We start from the raw sequence: 27,641 nt of genomic DNA on the forward strand, positions 1-27,641 counted from the left end.
CGCCGCGGCCAGGCTGGGGTATTTCCGCCCGGCGCTGCGGGAGCGGGCAGAGCCCGGTGGGGCGAGGCGAGCGCTAGGGGTGGCTGGGCTTGTGCGGAGCTGCCGCGCGTTAGGAGCTGGCCCGGTCCCGCTCACCATGTCGGACGGCGCAGACAGCCCCGCGGGGAGCCGCAGCGCCCCGGAGTCCCCTGCTCGGGGCTCAGCTGCCGACGAGCCGCGGATCATCAAAGTCACGGTGAAGACTCCCAAAGAGAAAGAGGAGTTCTCCGTTGCCGAAACCAGCAGCATCCGGCAGGTGAGGGGCGGCCGGGAGCGAGGGAAGCGCGGCCCGCCGCGATCTCTGCCGCGGTCTGCGGCGTCAGGCCGCGGGGCCGGGGCCCGCGCCGGTGACGAAGCGGCTGCTGCCCGCCGGAGCTGCGCGGGGCCAGGGTCCGCTCCCTGCGGGGCGGTCGCTGAGGCGGCCGCAACCCTCCGAACTCTCGCTCCCCATGGTTGTGTGCCGGCTCGGGAGGGGGCCCGGGCCGAGCTCTTGCCGCGTTGCCCGGTTGGGCTGACTCAGGCTGGCGGGGGAGGTGGCTGCTCGCTTGCCGGCGGGGCTACGGAGAGCGTGCGCAGTCACCTTCCTGAGAGCGATGAGGAGCCGGTCGTTATCTTGATTAAAAACGTACCTTAAAAAAAAAAAAAAAAGCCAAACAAAACAAAAAAAAAAAAACAAAAAACAAAAAAAAACCCAAAAAACCCAAACGACAACAAAAAAATCGAGAACGCCACGGCGAGCATTTGTATTTTAGGGAAGTTGTCTTTTTTGACAGATCGTAAAATTTGCGCTGCAAACGAAGTGCAGCTTCAGCTGTGCTTCAGTGTGCTTGTTATCGATATAGAGCACTGCACGGTGGTACTGCTTAGTAACTGATGTGCTGGGGTCTTATTTACATTTTTAAGAAAGCCAGTGTCTGCCCCCTCCCTCCCCCCCCCCCCCCCCCCCCCAACCACGGTACCCTCGACTTGAAAGAAGTAGTGAATCATCATTTCAGTTTCTTGTAATGATCCTGTTTGTCCTGGAGGTTTTCTCTGCAGGTATTGACGGGGACTTTTGTTTGAATTAGAGGACAAGCAATCATAGAGAAACTACAACCACAGCCTGAGGTAGAGTCTGTGAAGTCAGTCTTCTGCCAGGCTGGATGTGGGTCTATGCAGCCTTGTGTAGTGATTGGCAGCCCTGTACGTAGCAGGGGGATTGAAACGAGGTGATCATTGTGGTCCTTTTCAACCTAGGCCATTCTGTGATTCTTCTGCTTGTGAAGGAGATGGATACTGCTTTGCTGAAATACTCCAAAAGATGCAGTTGCCTGGAGGGGATTCAGAGCTTATTTCTCTTTCCATAAAATCTGTCTGAAATGTTCCCTGAAGTATTTCTGGATGAGGCAAATCAGCTTGACTTTTTTTTTTTTCCCCTCTCTTGTATGTAACTGGTAACTGAAAACTAAAACATGGGTGCATATGTGAGCTCCACTGGTTGTAGGAATCCAGCCATCAAACTTGACAGCCTGAGTGACAGGTTAGAAAGCTGACTTTATGGCAGCTCTGATTCCCCAAGCATGCACACCCAGCATGTAAAGCACACAAATCCCATACGCTTCAACATGTAAGCATAAGTACAGTTTCCACGAAATGCCTGCCTATTCCCAGAATTGCTTTATATACTAAAATGTAATGCCACACATGTGATAATTTAATATGGGGTTTTTACAAGTTGTAGTTGTGAGGTTCCAGTGGGAAGTGTTGCCCAGGCAAAAGGTTGTGTGGGCCAAGCCTCATATTTAGTCAGAAATGTATTTTCGAGAATCATGGCTACTTAAGTTTCTTATTAGCACATCGACCTTGTTGTGGTGTCTTTATTATCAAACACAGCAGGGGACAGCGTATCTCCTCAAGGTTTGTGGGATGAGGCTCTGCTTTTAGGCTTCAGGTGCCCTGCTTATCTAGGAATAACAGCCTTCCCTAAACACAGTGTCAGTTTGCTGAGGAGTTTGAATTAGTTGCTGAAGGCTCTGAATTTATTGTTAGCTATCACCACTGCTGTCAGAATGCGAAGCTTGATATCATTTGTCATGGACGAACCAGAAGACCCTGTGTGGTTACCTAAGGGGGGTAAAAGAGATGAAGTAAAAGCTCTGAGTGTAAAGTTATATTCCAGCAACTTGGCTAGAATTTACACTTTTGTTCTACCTAGTTGCTGCGAGGAGACAAAATGGTGGTATTTCTTTCAAGTTTTTCCCATTATTTTGCTTATAAGCATCTCAGAAATAAGTTTTATTGAGGCCCTCGCTCCAGCTGCTGGGGAGTTGATATTCTCCTGTCTTTGGTGTTCTTTTTGCAGTATCCTATCTGCTACTCTGTCTGCAAACTTAATCTAGGCATTTCTCCCAAAGGTGAAACGACTGAGTTTGCTTTTAATGTTATTCACAGTGTTTGCAGAAATCTGTCTGAAGGGGGCACTTTTTTCCTTTTCTAAGCAACATCAGTTCTGTTATAAAATTACTGTAAATTTTTTTTTTTTTTTTTGAGATTCATAGACCAGATCTGACAGAAGGGTAACATCTGTCACCAAAAGCAATGTAATTGCAATTTATTTGGAATACTTCAGGAAGTGCAAACAAATTTACTTAAGGTCAGATATTCTACAAATTTGTCTTTAGCAAGATTTTTTTTTTTTTTAAATATGAAGGCCATTTGGGGATGCCAGGTTTTTTTGTGACCAATTGTCTTAAAAGCTGAAATACCTAGATAAACTAGCAAGAATGCAATTTTTTACTAAAAGCAGACCTACAGTTATAAGTAGTTAATAGAACATGCTGCTTGAAATATAATTGTTGTCCATTTATCTTAAATGCTAAACATTTGACATACATCAAAGGTACAGATTGTATTTGCAGTTATTCCTTGGTTCCCATGAAGTAAGATTGCCCCTGTGGGTCCAAAGCTGTGTCCCAGCTACCACTGAAAAAAGCGGTGTCTGATAGTGGCTAACATTAGTCTGTTTTTCTTCAGCTGTAATTATAAACTGTTTTTAACAATAAGCATCGGCAGTAAATGTGATGTTTCTAGAATTGACCCTGAAAATGGGTTAGTTTCAAATACAAAACAAATTGCATATCTGTTCAAATGTGCCTGGGATCAGTAAGTGGTTTGTCATCTTGTTATTGGTCAGCCAGCTATGTCTAGTATATTTGCAGGTGGGGGGGGGGGAAAAGTCTAAACTGATGCTGCAAAATAAAAGCTATTTAGTTGCATATTTCTATAGCTAATATTATGACTCGGTGTTTTTTTTGTTTTTTAGATTTTAGGTTTTTTAGATAAATATTTTGAGCTACTGGGGCTATACAGTGTGTCTTATTTGTTGCTCTCTTAATGTAGAAACATAGATCATCACAAGCTGGAAGGGACCCATGAAGACCATTGGCTTTGCTCCTGGCTTCACACAGATCCACCTGAAATCCAAACTGTGTCTAAAAGCGGTGTCCAAAATGCTCCTTGAACTCTGGCAGCTTAGGGCTGCAGCCTGTTCTGTGCCCACCACCTTCTGCTGAAGAACCTTTTCCTCATAGCAGTATAGACTCTTCAGCTTTAAGCAGTTCCTTTTTATCTTGTCACTGGCTGCTAGAGAGAAGGTGTCAGCATCTCTGTCTCAGCTTCCCCTCACGAAGTTGTGGCCAGCGATGAGGTCACCCCTCAGCCTTTTCTAAGCTGAACAAATCAAATATCCTAAGATGCTCCCTGTGAGTCACGCCCTCTAGACTCCTCACCATTTTCGTTGATCTCCTTTGGACACCTCTAATAGTGGTAATTATATCCTTCTTATACCATGGAGCCCAAAACTGCACACAGTACTTGAGGTGAAGCAGTGCCAGTGCCGAATACAGGGGGACAATCACTTCTTTGACAGGCTAGCTGTGCAATGTTTAATGCAGCTCAGGTTGGCTTTTCTGGGCACAGGGGGCACATTGTTGATTCCCACTGGTTAAACCATTAGCCAGAACCTCAAGTCCCTCTCTGAAGGGCTGCATTCCTGCTGTCTGTTCCCCATCCTATACATACATACATTCAAGATTGCAGAAACAAGACTGCTCTTGTTTCGTTTCATATCATTTGTGATGTTCAGCACTCTGATCTGTCAGTCTTTCTTTCAAGCCCCTCTACCCTCAAGGGAGTCAGCAAATGCTCCTAATTTAGTAACTGTCCAAAAACTTACTTGATGTGCACTCAAGGTAAAGCACTTTCCAACTATTTTAAGAAAGTATTTTGGTTTTTTTTCTATATTGACAACTTCAGTAACAGAGTCGTTACTGATCCTGTGTTGTGAACCGAGAACACGAAGTATGCAGGTTACAGTGGAAAATAACCTTCAAATGATAAGTCACTTTGGAAGGTCACTTGATTGCAAGTGCTGCCCACCTGTCTTTTTCTTATTTTGTTTTTTTCTCCTGTGAAATCTGTTTGTGCTCAGTAAGTCTTTAATCGTTATCAGTACAAGAAAATCCCATGTGGTCCCTCCCACAGGTTGCTGTCTTGTGTGGGCTTCCCAAAGGCTGCAGCTCTCCAAGCACAGCTCCAATGCTGCTATATACCAAACCTACAAGCACTGCTCTGCAGGGGTGGCAGCTGCCCCACAGCAGGCTGCTCTCCAAGGGTGGCAGCTCTGCCCCAGGGACTCCTGTTGGGATTTCTATGGGCTGTCTCCTATGATTTCCCACAAGCTTGTTTTGCTAGCTTCAGTCATCCTTAGTCTTGAAGGGATGAGGAAGGGGAGCACAGAGCTGTAAAAAAAAAAAAAAAAAACAGTTTTGTGTGCTGCTTAAAATTGACAACAGTGGGTAAATATCCATGTGGTTTAATACCTGTTATAGAGATAGCGTTAAGTGTTCTACATATTTCAGAGTTCACTCAACATCTGAATCTGTTGGCTATTTGGAAAACTAGTAAAAGCATGAGTAAGGTTTGGACATTGCTTTACAAATTGTGAGTTATGTGATGGATTACATGTTTGGGAAAAAAAAAACAGCAGCATTTGTCTTGGTGCTGATGAGGTTGATAGTTCCTTAATCTGACAGACTGAAAAGATTAATTGCTATCTGTGTTTCTTTTATGCAATATATATTGTATTATCTTTAATATATACTTTATATATTAAAATATACTGTATTTTATAATATACTGTATATACTTTAAATTTTAAGCTTACTGAAACCAAACAATTCAGAGATATTTAGCTGGTGGTCAAATGAGTAATAATTCTATTGGCAGTAATTCATATAGCAGTTTTTCCTCAGGAAGAATGAATATTGTCCAACCTCTTCCTCATTAAGTTGAAAAATACTCTATCTTATGCTGTTTCATGTGGAAAAAAAAAAGTGTGGAATACATTCTTAAAATGCATCTCTTCTGCAAGAATTGCTGTTTGCATTTAATACTCTCATGTCCTTTTTCAGTCTTGGTGGCTTGCTAGAGAAAAGGCCTGTTTTGTTGCAAGCGCAGTACTTTCCACCAGTAGTTGCAGTCCTTTTATGGAAAAGGGAGGAACTGCTAATCGTCTCTCCTAGGTCAAAGCATTAGGGAGTGGAATGGCTTGCTGAAGTTTGTCTAGCATAGAACTGGCTAGAACGTGAGTCCTGAGATACTCCCACTAGATGGCACTGCCTCTGGTTTTCCTTTCTGAGTGGTTATGATTGTAAACATCAAGAATGTGAGTTTGTTTCTCAGAATGAGTTTTTTGTCAGTTTGGATTGATGGCAGTGCTTGAGAAAGTAGTGTGATTATGAAACTTGCATGTGTGCTTGACAAGGGTATGGGAAGATGGTAACTCACCATTAAGTCATAACAGACAAAACAAAGCATGTATGGAAGCCTGATTTTGGGTGCACTTTCCAGCAATGCTTCATCTGCTGCAAAAAAATTGGCCATGCCAAAAGCGCTTTGCTGCCTGTAACCGCAAATTCTTGTCCCCCTTCCTGTACAACATCCAAGAGTTGTGCAATGAGAACTCCATTTTTACTGATTCCCTTTAATTCAGAGTCATGAGATTACCCAATGTGATTCATCTGGGAAGGAGGCCACAGCCATGAACAGTTGTGTTCCTGTGAATGTATGTGGTTCTTTGGTTCCTCACTTCCTGAGTTTGGAAGACTTTTGATTCCATTGTGTGAAATGTATCTGGAGCTCATCAGTTAGCCTCTGTTGCAACTAGTGTGTGTGTGGGTTAAGAGGCTGGAGTATTGTTAATATACTGAGCCTTGTGTTTTAATAGAGAAGGCAGTTGAAAGTTTAAGTAGTCCTTGATGAAACGCCAGTTGTGAACAAGGTAATGTCATTTGGGAATGTGTTTTTGTAATGGGACTGTTAGTTGAGGAACTGCTGGGAGTGTAAATTGCAATTCTGCCATGTAATAGATATAAACTTTTGCTTCATTACCGTGTTCAAAACAGTTTGGTTTCTGAAGATTGCAACTTTGCTTTTTTATTGTTATTTAGGTGAAGTTGTAGCTTAGTATTTTCAAAGCAGTTGCAGTTTTCTGGAGCCTTTCGGTGGTAATTGATGTTAATTCACTAAGGCCTCTTTCATACTATTGCAGTAATTTCATTTTTAATTATATCTCATGAAGTCAACATTGAGAAAATTTAGGAAATGTTTTTTTCGTTTACTTGTTTTCCTCCTTTTATTCTTTGTTCACAGAATCCATGTGTATGGTAATGTTCTCGCTGTCTCAAATGGCAGAGAGTGAGTCAGCAAAAAGCTTTTGAATCATAAGATGGTAATATCTCAAAAGACAGTTTGCATTTGAAGTTTTTTACTTTAGCTAGAATAAACTTTGATGGAACTTCCAAGGCCGGTTTATCAGATGGTCAAATGTTAGAAGACCAAGGTTTGAAGTATGGGTATCCCTTGCAAAGTGGCTGTGTTTTTTTGTGTTTTTGTTGTGTTTTTTTTTAAAGTCTCTTATAGTTAAGTGTTGATGTGTATTCAGGTACGTAGGTGCTTTGTTCACTGACAAAATTTTTACTATAATTAGCTCACATAGGAATTATGCAAATTGGATTCTCTTCACATTGGTTTGGGCCTGGGCAGCAGCAGAGCAGTGTTCACCTGTATGTTGCAAAAACCTTCACAGGCAATCAAGTTGAGCAGATGTAGTGGAAGCCTTAACAACTTCTGGAACCTGTTCTTGTGATAATGTGGAACCAAGGAGTAGTTTTCTCTTAGTGGAGTATTGGACTGAATTGTGTTTTCAAGTACTGTGAATTCAAGGATATTTTATTTAGGAACCAAGAGTGTAAAAAATGAGTCTAAAAAATGCTGGAGTTCCCCTAAAAATAAAAAAGAAAAAAGAAAAGAAAAAAGAAGAATTTGGAAAATACAACAAAAAATTTTACAAGTTAAGATAAAATAGGAATGCAGGCCTGGTGCTTCAGTACAACCAGCTTTAGATTTGCTCTAATTTATGTCAGATCTATGAGTTTCTGTGCCTTGAGGAGACTGTGACCTTGAGTTAAGTCATTCTAATTAAGAATGATTTCTGTTTCTTTTTCTTCGGAAGCAAGTCTGTCTTGATGTTAGTCTTCTGTTTCAGACTGATGCATATTCTGATGCAGTTATTTTCACTGATTCCTCTAATAATGTTGTTTAAAAGTGATTTCACTCCTTACCTTATTTTGAGTGTATTCAGTTAACAGAGCAATACAATGAAATAGTTTCTGTGAAAATGCTAGGCATTTAGTATAGCAAATCATTATTCTTTGTAATGTTGTGTTGAAGTAAGTCCTGGTTCTTCAAGTGAATTTTTAAATGGCAACACAAACCGACTGAACTATTGTTTGTAATGTTAAATGCTAGTAAAAGGGAATAGTCAGTGGGGTGGGAGAACTGCATAGAGGAAGTCCTTGCTTCCAGCCAGCTACTGAAACTTAGAACTGTTTCCACTCTTGTTTTTCCCAGGTGACAAAGTATTTTAATCATAGAATCATAGAATAGCTCAGGTTGGAAAAGACCTTGAAGATCATTGAGTCCAACTGCAGCTTAACCATACTACCCTAACATTAACAACCCTCTGCTGAATCATGTCCAAATGGTTTTTAGACACATCCAGGGGTGATGACTCAATCATCCCTCTGGAGTGCCTATTCCAGTGCTTAACAACCCTTTCTGTAAAGAAGTTTTTCTTGATATCCAACCTAAACCTCTCCTGCCGCATCTTAAGGCTGTTTCTCCTCGTCCTGTCACTTGTAACCAGTGAGAGAAGAGACCAATCCTGCTCTTGCTATAAGCACCTCTCAGATATTTGAAGAGAGCAATAATGTCTCCCCTTAGCCTCCTTTTTCCCAGACTGTACAGCCCCAGTTCCTTCAGTTCTTCCTCATTGGGCACATTCTCCACGATCTTTAGCCTTGTTGCCCTTCTTTGGACCTGCTCCAAAGAATCTCAAAGTCCTTTCTATATTGAGGTGCCCAAAACTGAACACAGTGCTTGAGGTGGGGCCTCACCAAGTTCAGGGGGAGGATGACTTCCCTAGTCCTGCTTACCTGCTTTCTGATACAAGCCAAGAGGCCATTGGCCTACTTGGCCACCTGGGCACACTGCTGGCTCACATTCAGCTGAATGCCATCAGTACACCAAGGTCCTTTTCCACCAGGCAGCTTTTCAGCCACTCCTCCCCAGGCCTGTAGGGTTGCCTGGTGTTGTTGTGACCAAAATGCAGGAACCAGAACTTGGATCTGCTGAAATTGATACAATTAACCTTAGTCCATCAAACCAGTCTGTCCAGATCCCTCTGTAGTGCTCCTCTCCCCTCTGGCAGATCTACACTTCCTCCCGACTTGGTGTCGTCTGCAAACTTACTGAGGGTGCACTCAATCCCCTCATCAGGATCACTAATAAAGGTGCTAAATAGAAGTAGCCCTAGTACAGAGCTCTGAGGGACACCGCTTGTGACTAGCTACTAACTGGGTTTTACTCCATTGACCACAATTCTTTGGGCTTGGCCATCCAGCCAGTGTTTCACCCAGCAGAGCATGTGCCCAAACCATGTGCAGCCAGCTTCTCCATGAGGAATCTGTAGAGGGAGTATCACAGGCTTTACTGAAGTCTTGGTAGACCACCACATCAACAGCCTTACCTTCATCCACAGCCTTACCTGTAGAAACAGTGACTGTAGCTTACCAGCAGTGTTACTTACTTGAATTATATGAATAGAAAAAGTAAGCAATACCAGAGTTCATTTTACTAAAAACACTAGTAAAACCAACCAAAAGATAACCAGCGTTATCTTTTACTTCCTTTTTTTGTTGAGTGTGTTTAATTTGAGATATTGAAGTGATACATATTAGATTGACGTTTGCAGTTCTGTTTAGGAAAAGAGAATTGATGTAGTTGTCTTCACTGGTTGCATTTAGGAACTGCTATAATTCATGCTGCTTTTTCTTACCAAAGTGCTTATCTCCTAACTTGTTGCATGTTAGAATGATGAGGAGTCCTAAAACTACATGTACAAAGGGTCTGTGGGAGATAGAATGCATTCATTTCTTCATTTTATCCTTATTCTGTCTGAATTTAAAGAAAACTGTGGGTTTTCTGTTTTACTATATGAGAACGACCTTGCATTTAATTTAGTTACCAGTAACAGTGAGAGGTGGAGACTAAATGCAGATATGCTTGCCCACAGTGTTTGGGAAAAATTTCTGTGTTCCACCCTCCCTAACTCTTCTTCACAAAGCAAACAGTAGTGATTTGTGTTATCATGGGACAGTCTGGGACAGTTAAAGATATCTACTTCCAAATTCCTTGCTGTGATCAGACTGCCCAGGAACCCATCCTGTTCAGCCTTGAACACCTCCAGAAGTGGGACATCCACAGCTTCTCTGGGCAGCCTGTTTTGCCATGTAACTACCTTCATATTAAAGCATTTCTTCCTAATATCTAATGTAAATCTTTTTCAGTTTAAAACCTTCCTCCTTGTCATATCCCTAAGTACCCTAGTAGAGTCTCTCATCATCTTTCTTATAAGCTTAGTTTAAATACAGGAAGCACAATGAGATCTCCGCAGAGCTTTTTCTACTTCAGAGTGAGCAAGCTCAGATCCTGAGCTTGTATTCATAGGCAGCCCTCTGATCACCTCCATGGCCCTTCTCTGCATCCACTTGAATAGCTACATGTCTTTGTTGTGTTGGGTGCCCCTGGCCTGACTGCACTATTCCATGTAGAGCCCCCCGAAAATGCTCCAACCTAGGTGTAGTCATCTTACAGTACTGGCAGAGATTACGTGATTCTGAAAACTGGCTTGTGTTTGATCCTGAGAATTTAAAAAAAAACAAAAAAAAAAAAACAACAAAAAAAGCCCCAACTTGTACTGAAAAAGATCTGTAGGGTTCTTTGCTGCAGGTGTATAAAATGGTCTCCGCTCCCTGCCTCCGAAGAAAGTGTGCTATTGTCACTGGCCTATGCTGTTGTTGTTGTTACTGTATTTTTATTGCTATGTTGTTATTTTTGATTATTAAAAACAGTCAGCAGACTCATTTACAAAATGAATTTCATGACATCACATCTAGATGGTTTTCTTTTGTGGATATGATATGATATGAAGCATGGCTCAATCATTGCAGAAATCTCAAGAATGTGCTGAACTCAGGTGAAACAGATGAAAAAGACCTGATTTTTTTTCTTTTTCTTTTTTTCCCCTCTGAGTGGTTAGTCTATTTATATAAATATGCCTCAGTTGAAATTGTCTCAGTACTTAAGACAAATTTGTTTTCCTGGCTGGAAAAAGGCCCTTTGTGCATTTGGGTTGTGCGCATACATTGCTGTAAAGGTTTCTTTATGGTTCTCGTACATTCAATTTTATATTCCTGTCTTAGATTGGTCTTGGTTTTGCAGGTCATCTAAAGCAGTATCATGATAGTAGGGAAAAGGAAGCGTGTAGCCTTTGATACCTATATACTAGTAATACTAGGTACCATGTAGCTATGTTCTATGAAGGGTGTTTTGCTTCTTTGGTCTTGTGGAAACACAGCTGCTTCTGGAAATGTGGCAGGACATGGCTCTGAGCAGTGTTTACACTACAGCATCAACTTTATGAAGATAATTAAGTTGTTCCCTGCCACGCCATGTTGTGAAAGTATGACAGCAAATTACATTACTCTTTGGTGTGGCACAATATTTTTATGCATTAACTTTGTACCAAACTGAGTATTTCTCCTGGTTTTGCTACACTGGAATGTGCATTCCTGGGAATAATTAACAAAGAATGCAGAATAGGAAGCAACTGTGTATGAAGTTATTCTGCAGAAAATGGTCTGCAAAGTTAATAGTTATTTAAGTCAACACTTATTGTCCCATGTGGGCTTCTGCTTCTTATAAGTGGGAATGTATCTTGCAAGATCTTGTAGAGTTTATCCTGCTATCCTAGTAAGAGTGAGTAAGAGTTTATGTAGAATATTGTAGCTTATTTTGAGTCTTACACTTATAACTACATTAAAAAATCCAGAAATTAGTGAGAATGATTGGATTAGAAAACACTACTCCTCAAAGGAAGGTTAGCCTCACTGCAACTCTTAATTCTAAGGAGAGCAATCTGTTTGCATTGGCCATGGTGGGCAGGACAATGAAGAAACAGGGGTGTGAAGCTCTGGAGTAGGTTTACTGGAAAAAAAGATAGTGATGTCTATCTCTGGAGACCTCTGAAAACAGAGTGGACAAGCATGTCAGTAATAGTTCAGGTAAGTAAGCCACTCTGGAAAGGAATGGACTCGATGACTTTCTGGAATACTGACAAGCCACGATATTGTCACTGTAAGGCTGACTTAGAAGCTGTTTTGATAAGAACCAGAACTAAATCATTGATCAAACTTAACTAACCAGGGGCTATCTTCTACCCAGACAGAGACTTATCTCTGTTGTGTCTCAGACACTTTTTTCTTCTTTTCCTGTACAATAAACCCTTCCAATTAAGAGACTCATGTTCAAAGTGTAATATGTGGGGATTTTCTTTTTTAGTCCTGCCAATTATAAAACATAATTATTAATAATTATAAGATTAATACTTGAGTTTTCTGTAGGAGTGAGAATTTCTAGAATGCTTGGAATTTTGCTTCTGAAGAGGTAAGGTCAATTTAATTTTAAAATGCCAAATAGGGTGAACTTCTGGAGTTTTTCCCAACTGACTAGAATACTTTCAAAAATAATTAACCTACTGAGTAGTCTTGTTTAAAAAATGTACCTGGCTTTGATATAATCAAGTCATTCCTTCTCATTTTTTCCTACTATTTTCCTTTTTACTTTTAGTGACTCTTTTTTTCTTGCTGTGAAAACTTCTATAGAATAATAAAATCTCAGTCAAATTGTAACCTGGTAACTACTTGCTAAGAAGGCAGAAAGATATATATTGGATTTCCATGTTCTCTTGGGCTCATGAGTGTGATTTTTGTTGTCAGCTGAAGTACGTGGCTTTTCACCATGACCTGGGCTGGAACTATGTCATTTCTTTGTGTTGTGAGTTGGCTGAGAATGCAGGGCCAACTGAGAATTTTTTTGCCCGTGTGGAAAGGAATGCTAGTTTTGTTGCATGGAGGGCAGCAAAACTTGTCTGAGAAGTGAGGATAATTCTTTGCTTGATTCAAGGAAAAGCACAGACAGATTCACTGCAATTGGGATATTCTATCCTCAGACTGATCAGTGAAGGATAAATTCTGTAGTATGTGTATGTTATATGTGTATATATATATTAACATATTAGTATGCATATACTGATATATATGTAATATGTGTGTATAATACTATATATATTTAGTAGGACATGTAAATTCTGTGTGTGTATATACACACACACATACATATACACACACTAGTATGTACTTACTGTCATGGATTTGTACCTGAAATACTACCTATGGAACATTTCTCATCTTTATTGCATGGTAGAGGAATGACTTGATTGTCTTTCTTTGTACAAAAAAAAAAAAAAAAGAGAAAATTGAGTGAGTTTAATGAAGTATTTCTAGATTGTGTGAAGTGGAAAATGCAGAGCAAGTACTTTAGTATATTAAACTTGAAGCAAGTCCACAAATCATACAGTTATCTGAGTGTATGAAATTAACTTTTTTGTTTAGTTTAAGGAAGAAATTTCTAAGCGTTTCAAGTCCCACACCGATCAGCTTGTACTCATATTTGCTGGAAAAATATTGAAAGATCAAGATACTTTGACTCAGCATGGGATTCACGATGGACTCACTGTTCACCTGGTTATCAAAACACAAAACAGGTAATGTCGCTGATAAACAGTTGTCTCTTTGCTTCTAAGAAGTCAAAATAATTTTAATTTCTGATGTGACAGCTTCCTGTTCGGCAGACTTAGATCTGACTAAGCAACTGTAGTCAACTGATTAGTTGTGGTGTAAAATAAGTCTGAAGTGAGAACGCTCTTTTCTTAGACCTGTGTCATATTTTAGTCAGATTCATGTTTCTCTGTGTCATATTTTTCTGTGTATTTTCTTCGATTAAGAAAACCAAATATCTTTATTAGGAAGTTCACATTAAATGTAACCACCTTTGCAGTCTATGATCTTTGTGACTGAAGTTACAGCTTCTTGGCTCATTGCACTGATTGCATGATCCAGTAGCAACAGGACAAACAGGATTGATTTTTAAAATAAAAGATAGTAGGAAGAAATTTTTTATTCAGAGGATGGTGAGGCTCTGGATCAGGTTGCTCATAGAAGCTGAGGATGTCCCACCCCTGGAGGTGGTCAGAGCCAGATTGTTTGGGTGAATTATATGAATCATTGAGGACTGAGGTTTTAGCAGAACTGTTAGATCTTGTGGACAAAAATTAGTGTCTCCTTCACTACACTGGAACATCAGTAGCAATTTGAATGAGGTTGCTAAGTCCTGTGGTACCCTCGGTGTTCATGACTTGACATGATATGTTTTAGGTATCTATTCACAAGGGTGATGATGGGATCCTTCATAACTTAATACTGATTGGTGGAAGAACTTGCAAAATCTGCAAAGCGTTTCGTTGCCAGTTTAGCTTTTGATTTTAGTGACAGAGAGCTCTTAAACTTCAGGGAGGCCTCTGTACTGAAGGCATCTGTCAGATTTGTATGGGTTGCTTTTTGTTTGTTTTGACTTTGCACTATTGAAGCAATTATAGAATTTTGTTGTACAAGAAAGATACTGAGATGTGTGATGAACTGATCTGTAAAATGTAGCATGTTGTCTAACCTTCAAGTTTTTGTGGAAGGTCTGCATGCATAGATTCTACAAGTTATTTTACACTGTAATTTTGTAATTTTTCAAATGCAGACGTTTATGTAATTGTTTAGTGAACCAGATTTAGCAAGTGATTTGGACTTAAAACTTGCCTCACTGAGTAGAGGCCAGGTTAGCTTTGAATCAGCTGAATTCTTTGGTCCTTTACATCATATGGCAGCACCAGTACTATTGCCTCTGCAAGAGACAGGTGTAGTGAGCATATGAATTTGGCAGCTGTTTTTACTTCATTCCTAGTTACGAAGATTATTGAGATTCTGATATTTGTCTTGTAGTAAGAGAATAATAGAATTTCACTTCTTTAAGCCTCAAGCATATAATCACTGTCTGATGGCTATCAATTACAGTAGAGTAAGGCAAAGAATTTCTGAAGCAAGGAAAAGACTTGGAGAGCAATGCACTCTGAGTGCACGCTGCTCTGGGGTTGCATGAGAAGGTGGCAATGGCTGCAGTGATGACCGTTCATTTTCTTAATATTTCAAACTTTTCTTCTGAAGAACAGATGATGTTACACGTCTGAAAGACTTATTACAGGAAGCCATCTAGAGAGATGTGATTCTCAGGAATTATCAAAATGAAAAACTAAGATTCTCAAGTATCCTTGACATTCTTGCTATGCTTAATGACATTATATGAATTGCCTTGCTACATTTGTAATTTTGAAAATGTCTTTCTGTTTTTTTAGATCACAAGACCACCAAGCTCAGCAAACACACAGCAGTGGGAGTACCACTACCACATCTGCATCAAGCAGTAGTACCTCAACACCAACTTCAACAAATAGTAACCCTTTTGGCTTGGGTAAGAACACCTGTTAGACCTCATGGACAGAGGGGTGGAGCTCTTCTCCTACAAAGAAAGACTGAGGAAGCTGGACTTCTTCACTGTGGAGAGTGGAAGGCTGCAGGGAGACCTCATTGTGTCTTTCCAGACAGAACTTATAAGGAGGAAGACCAGCTTTTTACACAGTCTGATAGTGATAAGAAAGAGTAGAATGATTTTAAACTGAAATAGGGGGGATTTTGATTAGATGTCTTTCAAATTGTTGTTTGGCATTGGCAGAGGCTGCCCAGAGAAGCTGTGGATGCCCCATCTCTTGGGGTGTTCAGGGTCAGGTTTAGTGTCGCCCTGGGCAGCCTGATAGGTTGGAACCCTGCTTGTGGCAGGGGGAATTGGAACTAGATGATCTTCAAGGTCCTCTCCAGTCCAAACTATTCTCTGATTCTCTGGTGGGTGTCTTCTACAGGGTACAGATAATTTTCTGTGAAGCTTTGGTCTAATGCAATCAAGACTGTAAAAAAAAAAAAAAAAAAAAAAAAAAGCTAATTACAAATACCTGTGACATAGGTTGTAGGAAGGGGCTATAGACAGGAGCTGTTTCACCTTCAGAAGTAGAGTACTGCTGATGCTGTATTCTGGCACTATTGGTAATTAAACTCTTCCCAGTGTCATCCCTCTCCTTAAGAGTCTGTCTGAATTTGCATGAGGGAAGTAATGATAAAGTTGGATCTGTAATACAAAGCTGAAATCTGGAACAGAAGCAGCAAAATTGTCTATTTTTTCTCAATTTCCAAGCATGTTGTTTTCTCCTTCATGAAAAAAGAGACTGCAGTGTTCATCTGAAATACTATTTCTGCAATATCAATATTTCTAATTCTTCTTTTTCATCTCATTTGCTTTTGTGGAAAAAAGAAAAGAACAGAATTGAAAAAGCTGTGTTAAGCGGTTGCATTTTTTAGGTGTAACCAATTCTATAGCTAACTACATCTTCAATAAAATATTGAAAGTTTTCTATTTGGACTCAGCAAAAGAAGGGAAGTAAAAGCATTATTGATTAGTTCTTGTTGCAGCAGTGAAAAAGAAGAGCTCTACTTTAAATTACAATAGGCAGTATACATCATACTGTGAGGTCTCTTTCAGTTACAGTCTAAAGAAGAGTGGAGAGGTGGATGGCTATCACAAATGGACTAAAATATATCCGAAGGAAAAAAAAAGTCAAGGCCTCAAAATTCAAGCGGCACTCGTTACTGAGCTGTGGAAAATCAGAAGTTGTTAGCATTGTAATAACTTCTATTTCAAAGCAATTCTTTGTTTGTTTTTTTAAGATGTTCTGTTATTTAAGAAGCAGACTTAATGAATGACTGCTTAACAGCCTCGCAAAGGTGGAGTTTCCACTGAATTTTGTTATTTTTGAAATGTGGAATATATCCAAGTATTTTGCATTTACAAAAGATGTTGTTCTGTTTAGACTTACAATAAGAAATGTAAATTCAATTATTTTTTAACTCTAAAGGTGGCCTTGGAGGTTTGGCAGGCCTGAGTAGCCTGGGCTTAAATACGTCAAGCTTTTCAGAGTTGCAAAGTCAGATGCAACGACAACTCATGTCCAACCCAGAAATGATGGTTCAGATAATGGAGAATCCATTTATACAGAATGTGCTTTCAAATCCTGACCTGATGAGGCAGTTAATTATGGCTAACCCTCAAATGCAGCAACTGATACAGAGAAATCCAGAAATTGGACATATGCTGAATAATCCGGATATAATGAGGCAGGTATGTAGAAAGATATCTGAGTTTGTGACCTTTGATCATAGTGTAACTGAACAACATAGCAAGAACTGGATGTCCATAGTTGAGTATTGAGAAATGTTTTTGAATAATTTGAGTTTTTTTAGAAAGTCTATAAAATGTCACTTTAGGCAACTTGTAGTTATGTTTATAGTTGTTAAAGGCTGAATTAGGTAATTCAGAAAATCTGCAGCATGGTTTTCATAGATGTTGAAGATTTTATGCTAATGTCTTGTGAGTTTAGAGTTGGATACAGTTGTCTGCACTGTTGTGTAGCCAACAAGTTTTGGAGAATTATTACTTTTGGTAAACTGTACTTATTTCCAGTTTACCTAACTCTTAGGAGCACTCTCTGGGTGCTTCTATAGTTGCATGTTATGTAAGATATGTTATGTAGCAAAAGATCTCGAAAAGCAAATGAGAACATTTGAAAATGAGGGTATTTAAAGTTTCCATTATAAGCTGCACACTGTACTGATGTTAGAAGTACCCTGTGAGTGTACTTCTGAGCCTGTACACATGCTTCTGATGGCAGAAGTACATTGTGTTAAAAAAGGTGAAGAGAGCAGAAGGAATAATATGTTCAAGGTTTTTCTTCTGTTTAGCAGTGCTTCCAGACCCAACCATTGTTGTCGCAGCTGTGGCAGAACACGTGCTAAATATCAAATTCTGCTGGCTTCTATTAAGCTGACTTCTTGATTTTTGGCTTTAATTATAATATCAGGCTTAGATCTAGTAGAAGAGATGCTGTCATGCTGACGTCTTCACGTTAGAATGGATTTCTTATTAATACAGATTAAATGTTCCACTTTCTTAGACAATAGAACTTGCTAGAAACCCTGCAATGATGCAGGAAATGATGCGAAACCAAGACCGAGCCTTGAGCAACCTTGAAAGTATACCAGGTGGATACAATGCTTTGCGGCGTATGTATACAGATATTCAGGAGCCAATGTTGAATGCAGCACAGGAACAGGTGAGAAAAGATCGCAGATGCCACTGAGAATAAATATTTTTAAGAATGAAATATAAATGATTTAACTTATCAAATGTGTACTTGGCAGAGTTTTCGTAAAGATGGAATTCACAGTATAGCCTTCTCTCTCTGTTGAGGGGAGAGAAAGGGAAGATATTTTTTTTTTTTTTAACATGTTCTGTGCTCCTTTAAGCTTCAAGAAGTACAGATACTGTGTTGTGGGTCTGAGAAGCTATTTTGAAGTTGATAAATTTCTATATTAAATAAGTTACCACATAGTCTAAATTCTTTTACTTCTTTGACTGGTAAAGTTATGAGCTCCAGGTAAGTTAATAAGGGTGGACTTAGTAATATATGTAACCTAAAATGGGAAAAGACTTTTAACAGTTGTAAACTGCTGTAGGATATACAGTCTTACATGCTCAAAATACTAGTGTAATAGAAATTCTACTTTCAAAAAGAAGTGAGACTATTTGGAAAGACTGCATTTTCTTTCTCTGTGTTTGCTCTTAAATAACTTCAGAATGGTGAGTATAACTATTAAGAGCCATCAACATCTATCTTCATGATAACTTTGGAAATGTAACTTGTGGTTTATAGCAAACTTAAAAACAGTTTGCATTTGTAGATGATACGTGTTTGCTTTTCCTTCCTTTGTAGTTTGGAGGTAATCCATTTGCTTCTTTAGTAAGCAATACATCATCAGGAGGGGACAGTCAGCCATCTCGTACAGAAAATAGAGATCCGTTACCAAATCCCTGGGCTCCTCAGTCCACTTCTCAGAGTTCTACAACAAGTACCAGTACAAGTGGTGAGAACACTGACAGTGCTAACGTTGGAAATAATACGTCTGGCAGTACAGGACAGAGTTCAACCATACCAAATCTGGGACCTGGACTAGGAGGTGTGTTTGTTATTGCAGTTGTATGTATTTGGGAAATTTGCTGAAATGATCGTTTTATTAGGAAGAGACTCAGATCCTCTATTTCTTTCGTGCGGTCCTTGATAAGTGTCAAAGTCTTCTGTATAAAAATGTGAAAAGTAAAATAAGAATGATACTGTGTGAGTATTGCCTTAAAACAACAATAGTAGGAAATCCCTAGATGAGTGATGGTGTTTTTCCTGTTTGCAGACAAGCATGAAAACAGCTGATGACTTTTAGGCCTAGTGGGTCTCTTTGTTAGATACATTTTTCTTGTTTTTGAGAGACAGATGCATCTATGTATGCAAAACCACATTAAAGCTCATTTCAGGTACTCATTTGATAAGTTTAATAAAGTGACCTTTCATTTTTTTTTTAAGCTGGTATGTTCAACACACCAGGAATGCAGAGCTTGTTGCAACAGATAACTGAAAACCCACAACTTATGCAGAATATGTTGTCAGCACCCTATATGAGAAGCATGATGCAATCATTAAGCCAGAATCCTGATCTTGCAGTACAGGTAAGTGTGTCTGGTATAGCAGTGTATTGATGTACTGTGTGCATTGAGTTTATTTTTTAAAATTTGTTTATATGATAGTTTAATTTTTCACTACAGAGTGATAATAATTGAGCAATAATTCAACGCTTGTCTGCAATAAATAGCCCAGTTTTTCAAGTATGCTAATGCCTAACTTACATAAATTATTACCAGGTTACCTTTAATGATCTGTTGCAGTGAGTTTCTTTTATAGTTGGACATCTGCCAGGCGTTCTTCTGAAATAACTTGTCAGTTTGTGTATGTTCTGTGCAGCCCTGAACTTGTGACCTAGTGCAAGAGCCAGATAGAGAAAACAAATGCTTGTACATTAAGGTGGATCTGCTTCCTTGTAAATAAATAACCACAGTATTCTGAGATGAGAGAAGTGAAAGGGTAGAGTCGGTGCTGTTTCTAGGTGTTATTCTGGTTTTAATTGCTTACCTGTGGCTCTTGCATGCTATTGAATTACAGATACTGCTGTTCTGTGAGTAATATCTTAGAAGTATTTTCACATTTCAGTTAAACAAATAATAGCCAAAGTCAAATGCTAAACAAAGAGAAAGTGTCTTCCTTTCTGTATTGGATACTGGCTTGGATCTGATCTTCTGCAGATGATATTTACAGAGAGACAATCATTTAGATATGTAGCAGAGGCTGAGCAAAAGTGAATCATAATATAAATGAGATTGTCTTGGCAGGGATCTGGCAATTTTTTCCACTTAAGAAAAGATAACAGAAAAAAAAGTCCCTACAATGTCTTTGTGCTGGTGGTTCATAACAAGTTTTAGTTAAAGGAGATAGTTGTGTTTGAGAGTTTGAGTTTTCTTAGGTGGTTATTGTATTCTTTATCATTCTCTATGATTCATATTTTTTAAGTATTCATCTTTAAATCCACGGTGGTTTTTTTTACTGCTTGATCTTTGAATTTAAATATTTTTGTCCTACAGATGATGTTGAATAATCCTTTATTTGCTGGAAATCCTCAGCTTCAGGAGCAAATGAGACAACAGCTGCCTACTTTCCTTCAGCAAGTAAGATAAGATACTAGCTATTATTAAATGTCTGTACTTCAGAGGTGGTCTCTTTTTTCCAGTAAACTGATGTCTTTCCTTGGTTTGATTAAAAGCTAGAGTGTTAACATACATTCTCATTGGCTTTAGACACCAAGTTATAATAAATTCTTGCTTGGACTCTCCATCCTTTCAGAAAGTTAAACCTTTTGGTGAATGTTTGTCTATGATCGGCACAACAGTTTAGATTTACTCTTGCTTCTGTAGTTAGAAAGAATGATTCTTACTGCACTGTAGATGGAGAACACTTTTTTGCTCTGTGATTTGTTTTGTAAATAAAACAAAAATGTTAGTACTTTTTTCCATAGAGTAATCTTTCACTGTGTTTTTCCTACCGCTGTAGGAAAAGCCACTGCTGTTCCACCCCACCTTAAATATTGGAGTAAAGGCATTTTGCAGTGTGTGTAGAAAGACCCAAATCAGCTAATGCAGAGTAGGCTGGTTTCTGAAGAAGCAAAAGCCTGTGAATTGCATTGTGTTCCTTGTGAACATGATTGTGCTTGTTGCTTGGGTGTCTCCATGATTTTAGCTGTCACTGTGAGTAGTGGTGCTGTGTTCTTTGAATAGGAGTAAACAAAAATATTGGGAATTAAACACATAATCCAGTTGTATAGCTTCTATCATTAGACTGTCCATATAAATTTGAGTAAATGTGCATTGCTCTTACTGCAAGCAAGCAATCTTACAAGTAAAGTAATATACTCAGGAATTACAGTAACAACTTAATTGTTCAGAATAAATGACTTAAACTGTTGAAACCTGTGAATAAATGCTGATTAGTGTAGACAAGCAAGAATCACATGAGCTTTTTCCTTTGATTATTTCCTCATGTTGGTATCATGATGCAGACACAACTGCTTCTGTCTTCACTCTGTTGGTTCAGGTGATTTACTGCATTAGAGTGTGAAGTAAAGTGGAAAAGCACTTGAGTTATCCTCAGAATGTTGATAATTTTGCAGTTCATACTTCCTCACTTATCTTTTGGCTTTATATGGTTGAATTGGGTGACAAACTATAAAGTATTTCTCTGTCCAGGGGAAGGCATCTTTTGCAATAAAGGGCAGTTACCCTGAAGAAGTAGGAAAATTCAGCAGTGAGCTACTCTGTCTGCAGTTTTCATGAGTCTTAGCAAGAATTGCCAGTACTCAGATAAGGTCCAGGTCACAACAGTGTTCTAGAAATTGTTGGGCCACCATTTTCTGTAAAAACAATTCTGAATATTGGACAGCAAGCCACTGTTTGTTTACCTAAACAGAATAGTTACAGCAGCTTACTTTGAGGAGCCCAAAATGCTTTCTTCTGAAAATCATAGACTCACCAAGGTTGGAAAAGATCTCTAAGATCATCCACTCCAACTGTCCACCTATCACTACTATTTCTCATTAAATCATGTCCCACGGTACAACATCTAAATGTTTCTTGATCACCTCCAGGGTTGGTGATTCCACCACCTCCCTGGGCAACCCGTTTCAGCACCTACCACTCTCTGGGAGAAATGTTTTCTAATGTTCAAACTGAATCTCCTCTGGCACAACTTTGAGGCCATTCCCTCTAGTCCAGTTGCTAGTTACCTGGAAAAGAGGCTGACCCCAACCTCAACCACAGCCCTCCTTCAGGTAGTTTGAGAAAGGGATAAGGTCACCCCCTGAGCTTCCTCTTCTTCAGACTGAACAATCCCAGCTCCCTCAGCCACTCTTCATAGGGCTTGTGCTCCAGACTCCTCACCAGCTTAGTTGCCCCCTCAATGTCTTTCTTGTAGTGAGGGGCCCAAGATGGAACACGGTACTCAAGGTGCAGCCTCACCAGTGCAGAATACATAGGGATGGTCACTTCCCTGCTCCTGCTGGTAACACTATTTTTGAGAAAGCCAGGATGCCATCTTGGCCACCTGGGCACACTACTGGCTCATAATCAGCTGAGTATCAACCAGTGCATATAGGTCCATTTTTCTCTACAGTTTTCCAGTCGCTCTGCCCTAAGCCTGTAGCATTGCCTGGGGTTGTTGTGGCCAAAGTACAGGGCCTGGCAGTTGGTCTTGTTGAACTTCATCCCATTGGCCTCAGCCCAGAGATCCAGCCTGTCCTCAACCCTCTGTAGAGCCTTCCTACCCCCAGACAGATTGATACTTCCTGCCAATTCAATGTCATCCGCAAACTCACTGAGGGTGCGCTCAGTGTCCTCATCCAGGTCATCAGGAAAGATAGTGAACAGGTCAGGCCCCACTACAGACCACTGATCACCAGCTGGATGTGACTCTGTTTATCACCACTCTCTGGGCCTAGTCATCCAGCCACTTCTTAGCTTGGCAAAGTCTGTACTTGTCCAAGCCACGAGCTGCCAACTTGTTTAGGAAAATGCTATGAGAGCCAGTGTCAAAGGCTTTGCTGAAGTCTAGGTAGACTACATCAGCAACCTTTCCCTCATCCACCAGGTGGGTCACTAGCTCGTAGAAGGAGAACAGGTTGGTCAGGTAGGACCTGCCTTTCATTAAGCTGTGGTAGCTGAGTCTGATTCCTGAGTTTGGCCCGCACATGCCATGTGATCTCCTTTAAACGATCTGCAAGATTTGAGTAGGCTTTGCCGGCTATTTATTTAGTTACTGTCAGATTTTTAACAGGAAAATAAAAATCCAAGAGATGAACAGAGGATGTTAACAGATAACAAGACTTAAGTGTGGCTGTGCTCTCATATTCCAGACTAGACTTCTTAATGCCTTGTTCTGCAGTTCTGTTCTGGGCCAGAGGAAGATTACCTTATAATGTGCATTTCTTCGTGAATCAGATGTTTTTGCAACAGAATAAATTTGGTGTAGTTGCCAAGTAAAGGCTGATAAGATTTATCAGCCTGTCTGCTGTTAGAATTAGATCTAGCTACTAAAACTGTCTCACTTGTAATTGAAACAAATAGCATTTGCCTGTGGGTAGCATCTGTAAGCAGAGGTGAGGGTAAGCTGTTAGTTTTGATCTTGTATCTGAAATAGTCTGATTTCAGGACATTTACCTTCAGGAATCAAAAGGATTTGCTTTTTAAGTTGTCTGTGGATGTGAAAAAACAATTGAAGTCACAGTGAAGGTCCTTTAATACTGTGAATTTGCTTGTATGTTTTGTAGTATATTTCCATTTCTGTAGTCTGCAAGGGAATTATAGGTATGAACACATGCACAAATTGTCATGATTATAGTTCAGTAGTCTGAATTTAGCTAGGAAATAAATATTTTGTAACTTTTTATTAGATATGATGAAACTTGATTAACAGTTATTCAGTGTTATTGCTTACTAGTAGTGTGACATAAGAGACTAATTCAAGAATGATGATGGGTTGGGACACTCCTTGGCTTTGAAATATGATGGTCTTCAGAAGTGGTATTGAGAAATATTATTTTGGTATACTCCTTATTTTTCACATCTTTGTTCACGTCAGAGAAAGTTCACTGATCACCTCCCGTGAAAGTTTTCTCAAGAAACCCCCCAGACTCTGAAGGATTTCATGTAAACATTCAAATTTAAAACGAGAAAACAAGTTATGAAAGCATATCAGATTCTGTAAAACATTAAGTGGTTAAAAATTAACACTGAGTGCTTTGACATGATTCAGTCACAAGTCTCTCTCATTTTCTTAGATGCAGAATCCTGACACATTATCAGCTATGTCAAACCCCAGAGCAATGCAGGCTTTACTACAGATTCAGCAGGGTTTGCAGACTCTGGCAACAGAAGCACCAGGACTTATACCGGGGTAAGACTCAGCATCACAGTTTTAGAAAACAGCTTTTCTCTTGTGCTTCTTTCTACAGGTAGAAATTTTATCATGTGAAAACTCTTTGTTTTGTCTTTTTGGAGCCAGGCTTGTTTTGGAATGTTTCACTGAGCTTGTTTTGGAGTGTTTCATGATGCAGTACGTTTTTTTGAATAGTGATGACTATTGTCTTTGTCATAGTATGTCACCTACTCTGCATTTGACAGAATTTTTACATGGTAATAATATATAGGATTAGAGAAGACATTACAATTAAGCATGAGTTTATTATTCAATTGACTTATTTCTGTTTCTGTCACTTGTGCAGATTTAATCCTGGTTTAGGTGGCCTGGGAAGTACTGGAGCTTCTACAGGGTCCAACGTACCTAGTTCTGTTCCCAGTGACAGTACAAATCCAACATCTGGAGCTGCTGAACCCAGTCACCAGCAGTTTGTCCAGCAGATGTTGCAGGCCCTTGCTGGTGCAAATGCTCAGGTAAAGTACATTATTGCAGACTGGATTTTTTTTTTTTTTTAAATTATTCCTAAAGTTTTCTCTTAAAACAAAATAAATCTGAGACTTGAGAGCTCAGAGTACTTCTGCTATTGAAAAAAATAAATAAATAAAAAAGCAGAAGCAGCTTAAAATGGCATTGCAGCTGTGCAAATAAGTATTAAAAATAATTAAATTTAGGTAAAAGTGTCCTCTGAGCAGTTAATCCTTTTAATATACTCATCTTCATACCCTTGAATTTCTGAAATGCCTTGAAAATTGAGGTGATGAGGTTTGCTGACAGGTGAAATGCGTGCTCAAACAAGAACTTAAAAATGCAGAAAGCACAAAGTTTGTTAGCAGTGCTGTCTGTTACGCTGTAGCTGTGACAGTCTCTGTCCAATGCTTTGAAATAGCCACGCTCCAGTTATTTGGATTCTCCGTGAATTGTTGCTTCATGGACATTCTGCAGGTCCAAACTGCAGTATGTTTTGTTACACTGTGAAAACTTGGGCTACCAATTGACTATTTTGCTTAGTTGTGCTTCATGAGAAGCAAGTAGTGGTGAGGGGACATGTTCTAATTTGGATTGTCTTTCTGTTAGCTTGGAGCCATGGAACTTCTACTGGCAATAGTTTCTTGATGGATGAAACTGTTGAATTAGAACAAAAGAGTAATTAACAGTATCTGTGCAAGTTCGTGTAATTAATAGTAGCTGCACAAGTTTGTGTTAACATCTAAAATCTCACTGATTTAAAGTGACTTCTTGTGTTACTCCAGCACATTATTTTCATATAGTTGTTCTCATTCAAAAATGCTTTTGAATTGGAGAATTTTGCCATGAGTTTATGAATGAGCAGTATTGACCCATAAGGCACAGCTGTGAGTTTGCTTTAGGCTGAAGCTTTCCAACAGTTAGAATTCCGGTAACTTAATCAACGTATACTTGGAAGATTAAAAGCAAGTTGACTTTAATACCAAGAAAAGAAAGTCTGAGACATTCACCATTGCCAGCAGAGACATCATCGAAATTCTGCTGTCTGACATTACTACTTTGAACCATTTCATTTCTTAAATTATCTATATCTATTTTATGCTTATTTAATGCATACTTATATTAAAATACTCAATATAAAATATGGAGGGAGAATGGGACCAAATATAGATGCATATAATCTGTATCTGTAGCTATATTAAGAAGTTATTCTTACATCACCAAATTCTTTTTTTTTTCCTTTTCCTGTAGTTTAAGAGTCCATGTAAGTGGTGCAGAAGCCACTATGTTTAAATCTAGTACTTTGCCAAATGTGTACTGTGGATTTACAACTTGAAATTTTACTCTTAGCAGTTTCAAAATCCAGAAGTTAGATTTCAGCAACAACTGGAGCAGCTGAGTGCGATGGGCTTTCTGAACCGTGAAGCAAACCTGCAGGCGCTAATAGCAACAGGTGGAGACATCAATGCAGCTATTGAAAGGCTCCTTGGCTCTCAGCCTTCATAGCAGTGTTTCTTTGACTTGAAAAAATGTAATTTATTTTTGATAACAGCTCTTAAATCTTTAAAATACTTGCTTTTATTTCATTCTGACTCTTGGGATTGTCTTGTTACAACTAAAATCAATCTACATTTTAAGGTGGAGTGCAGTAGTTTTCTGCAAACAATGGGGATCAGTGAATTTTCTCAGTTGTTGCATGCATCACACATCTTCTGTTTTGCATTATCTGTGATTTTTTGAAACTATATCAGCTTTCACAGTTGCGTGAACAGATTTTGTATCATTTGCAACTGTTCAGTTTATTTCCTGCTTAAACATTAGCCTTCAGTAGTAATTTAATGTAGAGTACAAATTAAAAAGGAAAAAAATTGATTGAAGCTATAATTTGTGGATACCAATACTGCTTATTGTGATTCCAGCATGTATTTTTTTTTTTTGCTAGCAGAACACTGTAAGATTTATACCACTTGAGTAATCTACCATTTTTGCTTTAATTTGTATAAAGTATAAACACAGTATATACAATGGAGACAGCTCGTTTCTAGAAATTTACACATTGCAATAGAATAAAATTATAAGTAACCAAAAAAAGCCAGGAAAAGAAAAGTCATATGCCATGTTTTCAGTGTAGAGTATTCCAGCCTCTTTGATAACCATCTCAGCAAAAAAGCTTAGGCAAGTTCATTTAAAATACTGCAGTTAATGTTCTGGTTATCTCTTTAAGTCTAACTACAGAAACTTGCATTGTAAAATTGTCTTGATATTCACAGAGATTAACTGTAAATTACTTTAATTGTTGTGCAAATTAAAGAGGTACTGCCTTGTGCTCAGAAAGAGTTTCTGAGGCCTTTTGGGTTGTTTCATTGAGATTCTAATGTATTGATTTTTGTAATTGGAAACATCAGTCTCACACATTGTCGTCATGTGATACTCTAATTACTTTCAAGCTCCATGGAAAAAATACTGTATATCTTCTGAGGTTTTACTGGTAGTAACCTCTACTGTGCACAGAAAATAAATAAATACAAAAATCTTTCAGCATCTTGGCTCAGTGTGTTTGTGCTTGTAGCTGATGATTTGGAATTTGAGATGACAGACATCTTAACAGCTGGCCTGGGACTATTTACCAATTTGGGGCTATGATTTGTGAAGAACTCTTTTGAGTATGCTCTGAAGGGAAGAGTCTAAGGCATCTGATACTGAAGACTGCTGCTTTATCTAAAGTTGGGGTAATGCAATAAAATACACTGCTGTGTGACACCGAATAGCACTTGCTTGTATTTGTGTAGTTGTGGGCATTGTCACTGAATTCCTATGAATATTGGTTTGAATGGTCTTTTGATGGTAATTATAACTTCAGTTTGTTTAAAAAAACATTGCTTGCAAATGCCTTAAAATTACTAGCTAGAATAAAGATGCTAATCAAGAAGCTGGACACGAGCCAGCAGTGTGTGCTTGTCGCCTGAAGGCCAGCTGTGTTCTGGGCTGCATTAAAAGAGTGGCCAGCAGGGAGAGGGGGGTG

General features: G+C 39.1%; 1 protein-coding gene across 3 annotated transcripts; it reads left to right on the forward strand.

Annotated features, from left to right (window-relative positions):
• On the forward strand, positions 1-27,160 carry UBQLN1 (ubiquilin 1). Of its 3 annotated transcripts, none has more exons than XM_052700732.1 (11): positions 1-295; positions 13,152-13,303; positions 14,999-15,114; positions 16,607-16,869; positions 17,702-17,860; positions 18,521-18,671; positions 19,163-19,305; positions 20,272-20,355; positions 24,015-24,130; positions 24,459-24,627; positions 25,970-27,160. In XM_052700732.1, the coding sequence occupies exons 1-11, from the start codon at positions 137-139 to the stop codon at positions 26,123-26,125; spliced, it is 1,668 nt and encodes a 555-aa protein (XP_052556692.1). In that variant the 5' UTR covers positions 1-136; the 3' UTR covers positions 26,126-27,160. The 3 variants fall into 3 exon arrangements, with proteins under 3 accessions (XP_052556692.1, XP_052556690.1, XP_052556691.1); XM_052700730.1 differs by having other exon boundaries at positions 2-295; positions 18,521-18,764; XM_052700731.1 differs by having other exon boundaries at positions 2-295; positions 18,521-18,764; positions 25,973-27,160.
• The last annotated feature ends 481 nt before the right edge of the window (positions 27,161-27,641 follow it).

The sequence above is a fragment of the Tympanuchus pallidicinctus genome, unplaced genomic scaffold (assembly GCF_026119805.1).
Source record: "Tympanuchus pallidicinctus isolate F22 unplaced genomic scaffold, pur_lepc_1.0 scaffold4, whole genome shotgun sequence".
In the NCBI taxonomy this organism is placed as follows: Eukaryota; Metazoa; Chordata; class Aves; order Galliformes; family Phasianidae; genus Tympanuchus; species Tympanuchus pallidicinctus.

Coding starts and splice junctions, on each gene's coding strand:
- UBQLN1 (XM_052700730.1), top strand. CDS start 137: ATGTCGGACGGCGCAGACAGCCCCGCGGGGAGCCGCAGCGCCCCGGAG. Junction 15,115..16,606: donor TAGTAACCCTTTTGGCTTGG/GTAAGAACACCT, acceptor TTAACTCTAAAG/GTGGCCTTGGAGGTTTGGCA. Junction 24,131..24,458: donor GCACCAGGACTTATACCGGG/GTAAGACTCAGC, acceptor TCACTTGTGCAG/ATTTAATCCTGGTTTAGGTG.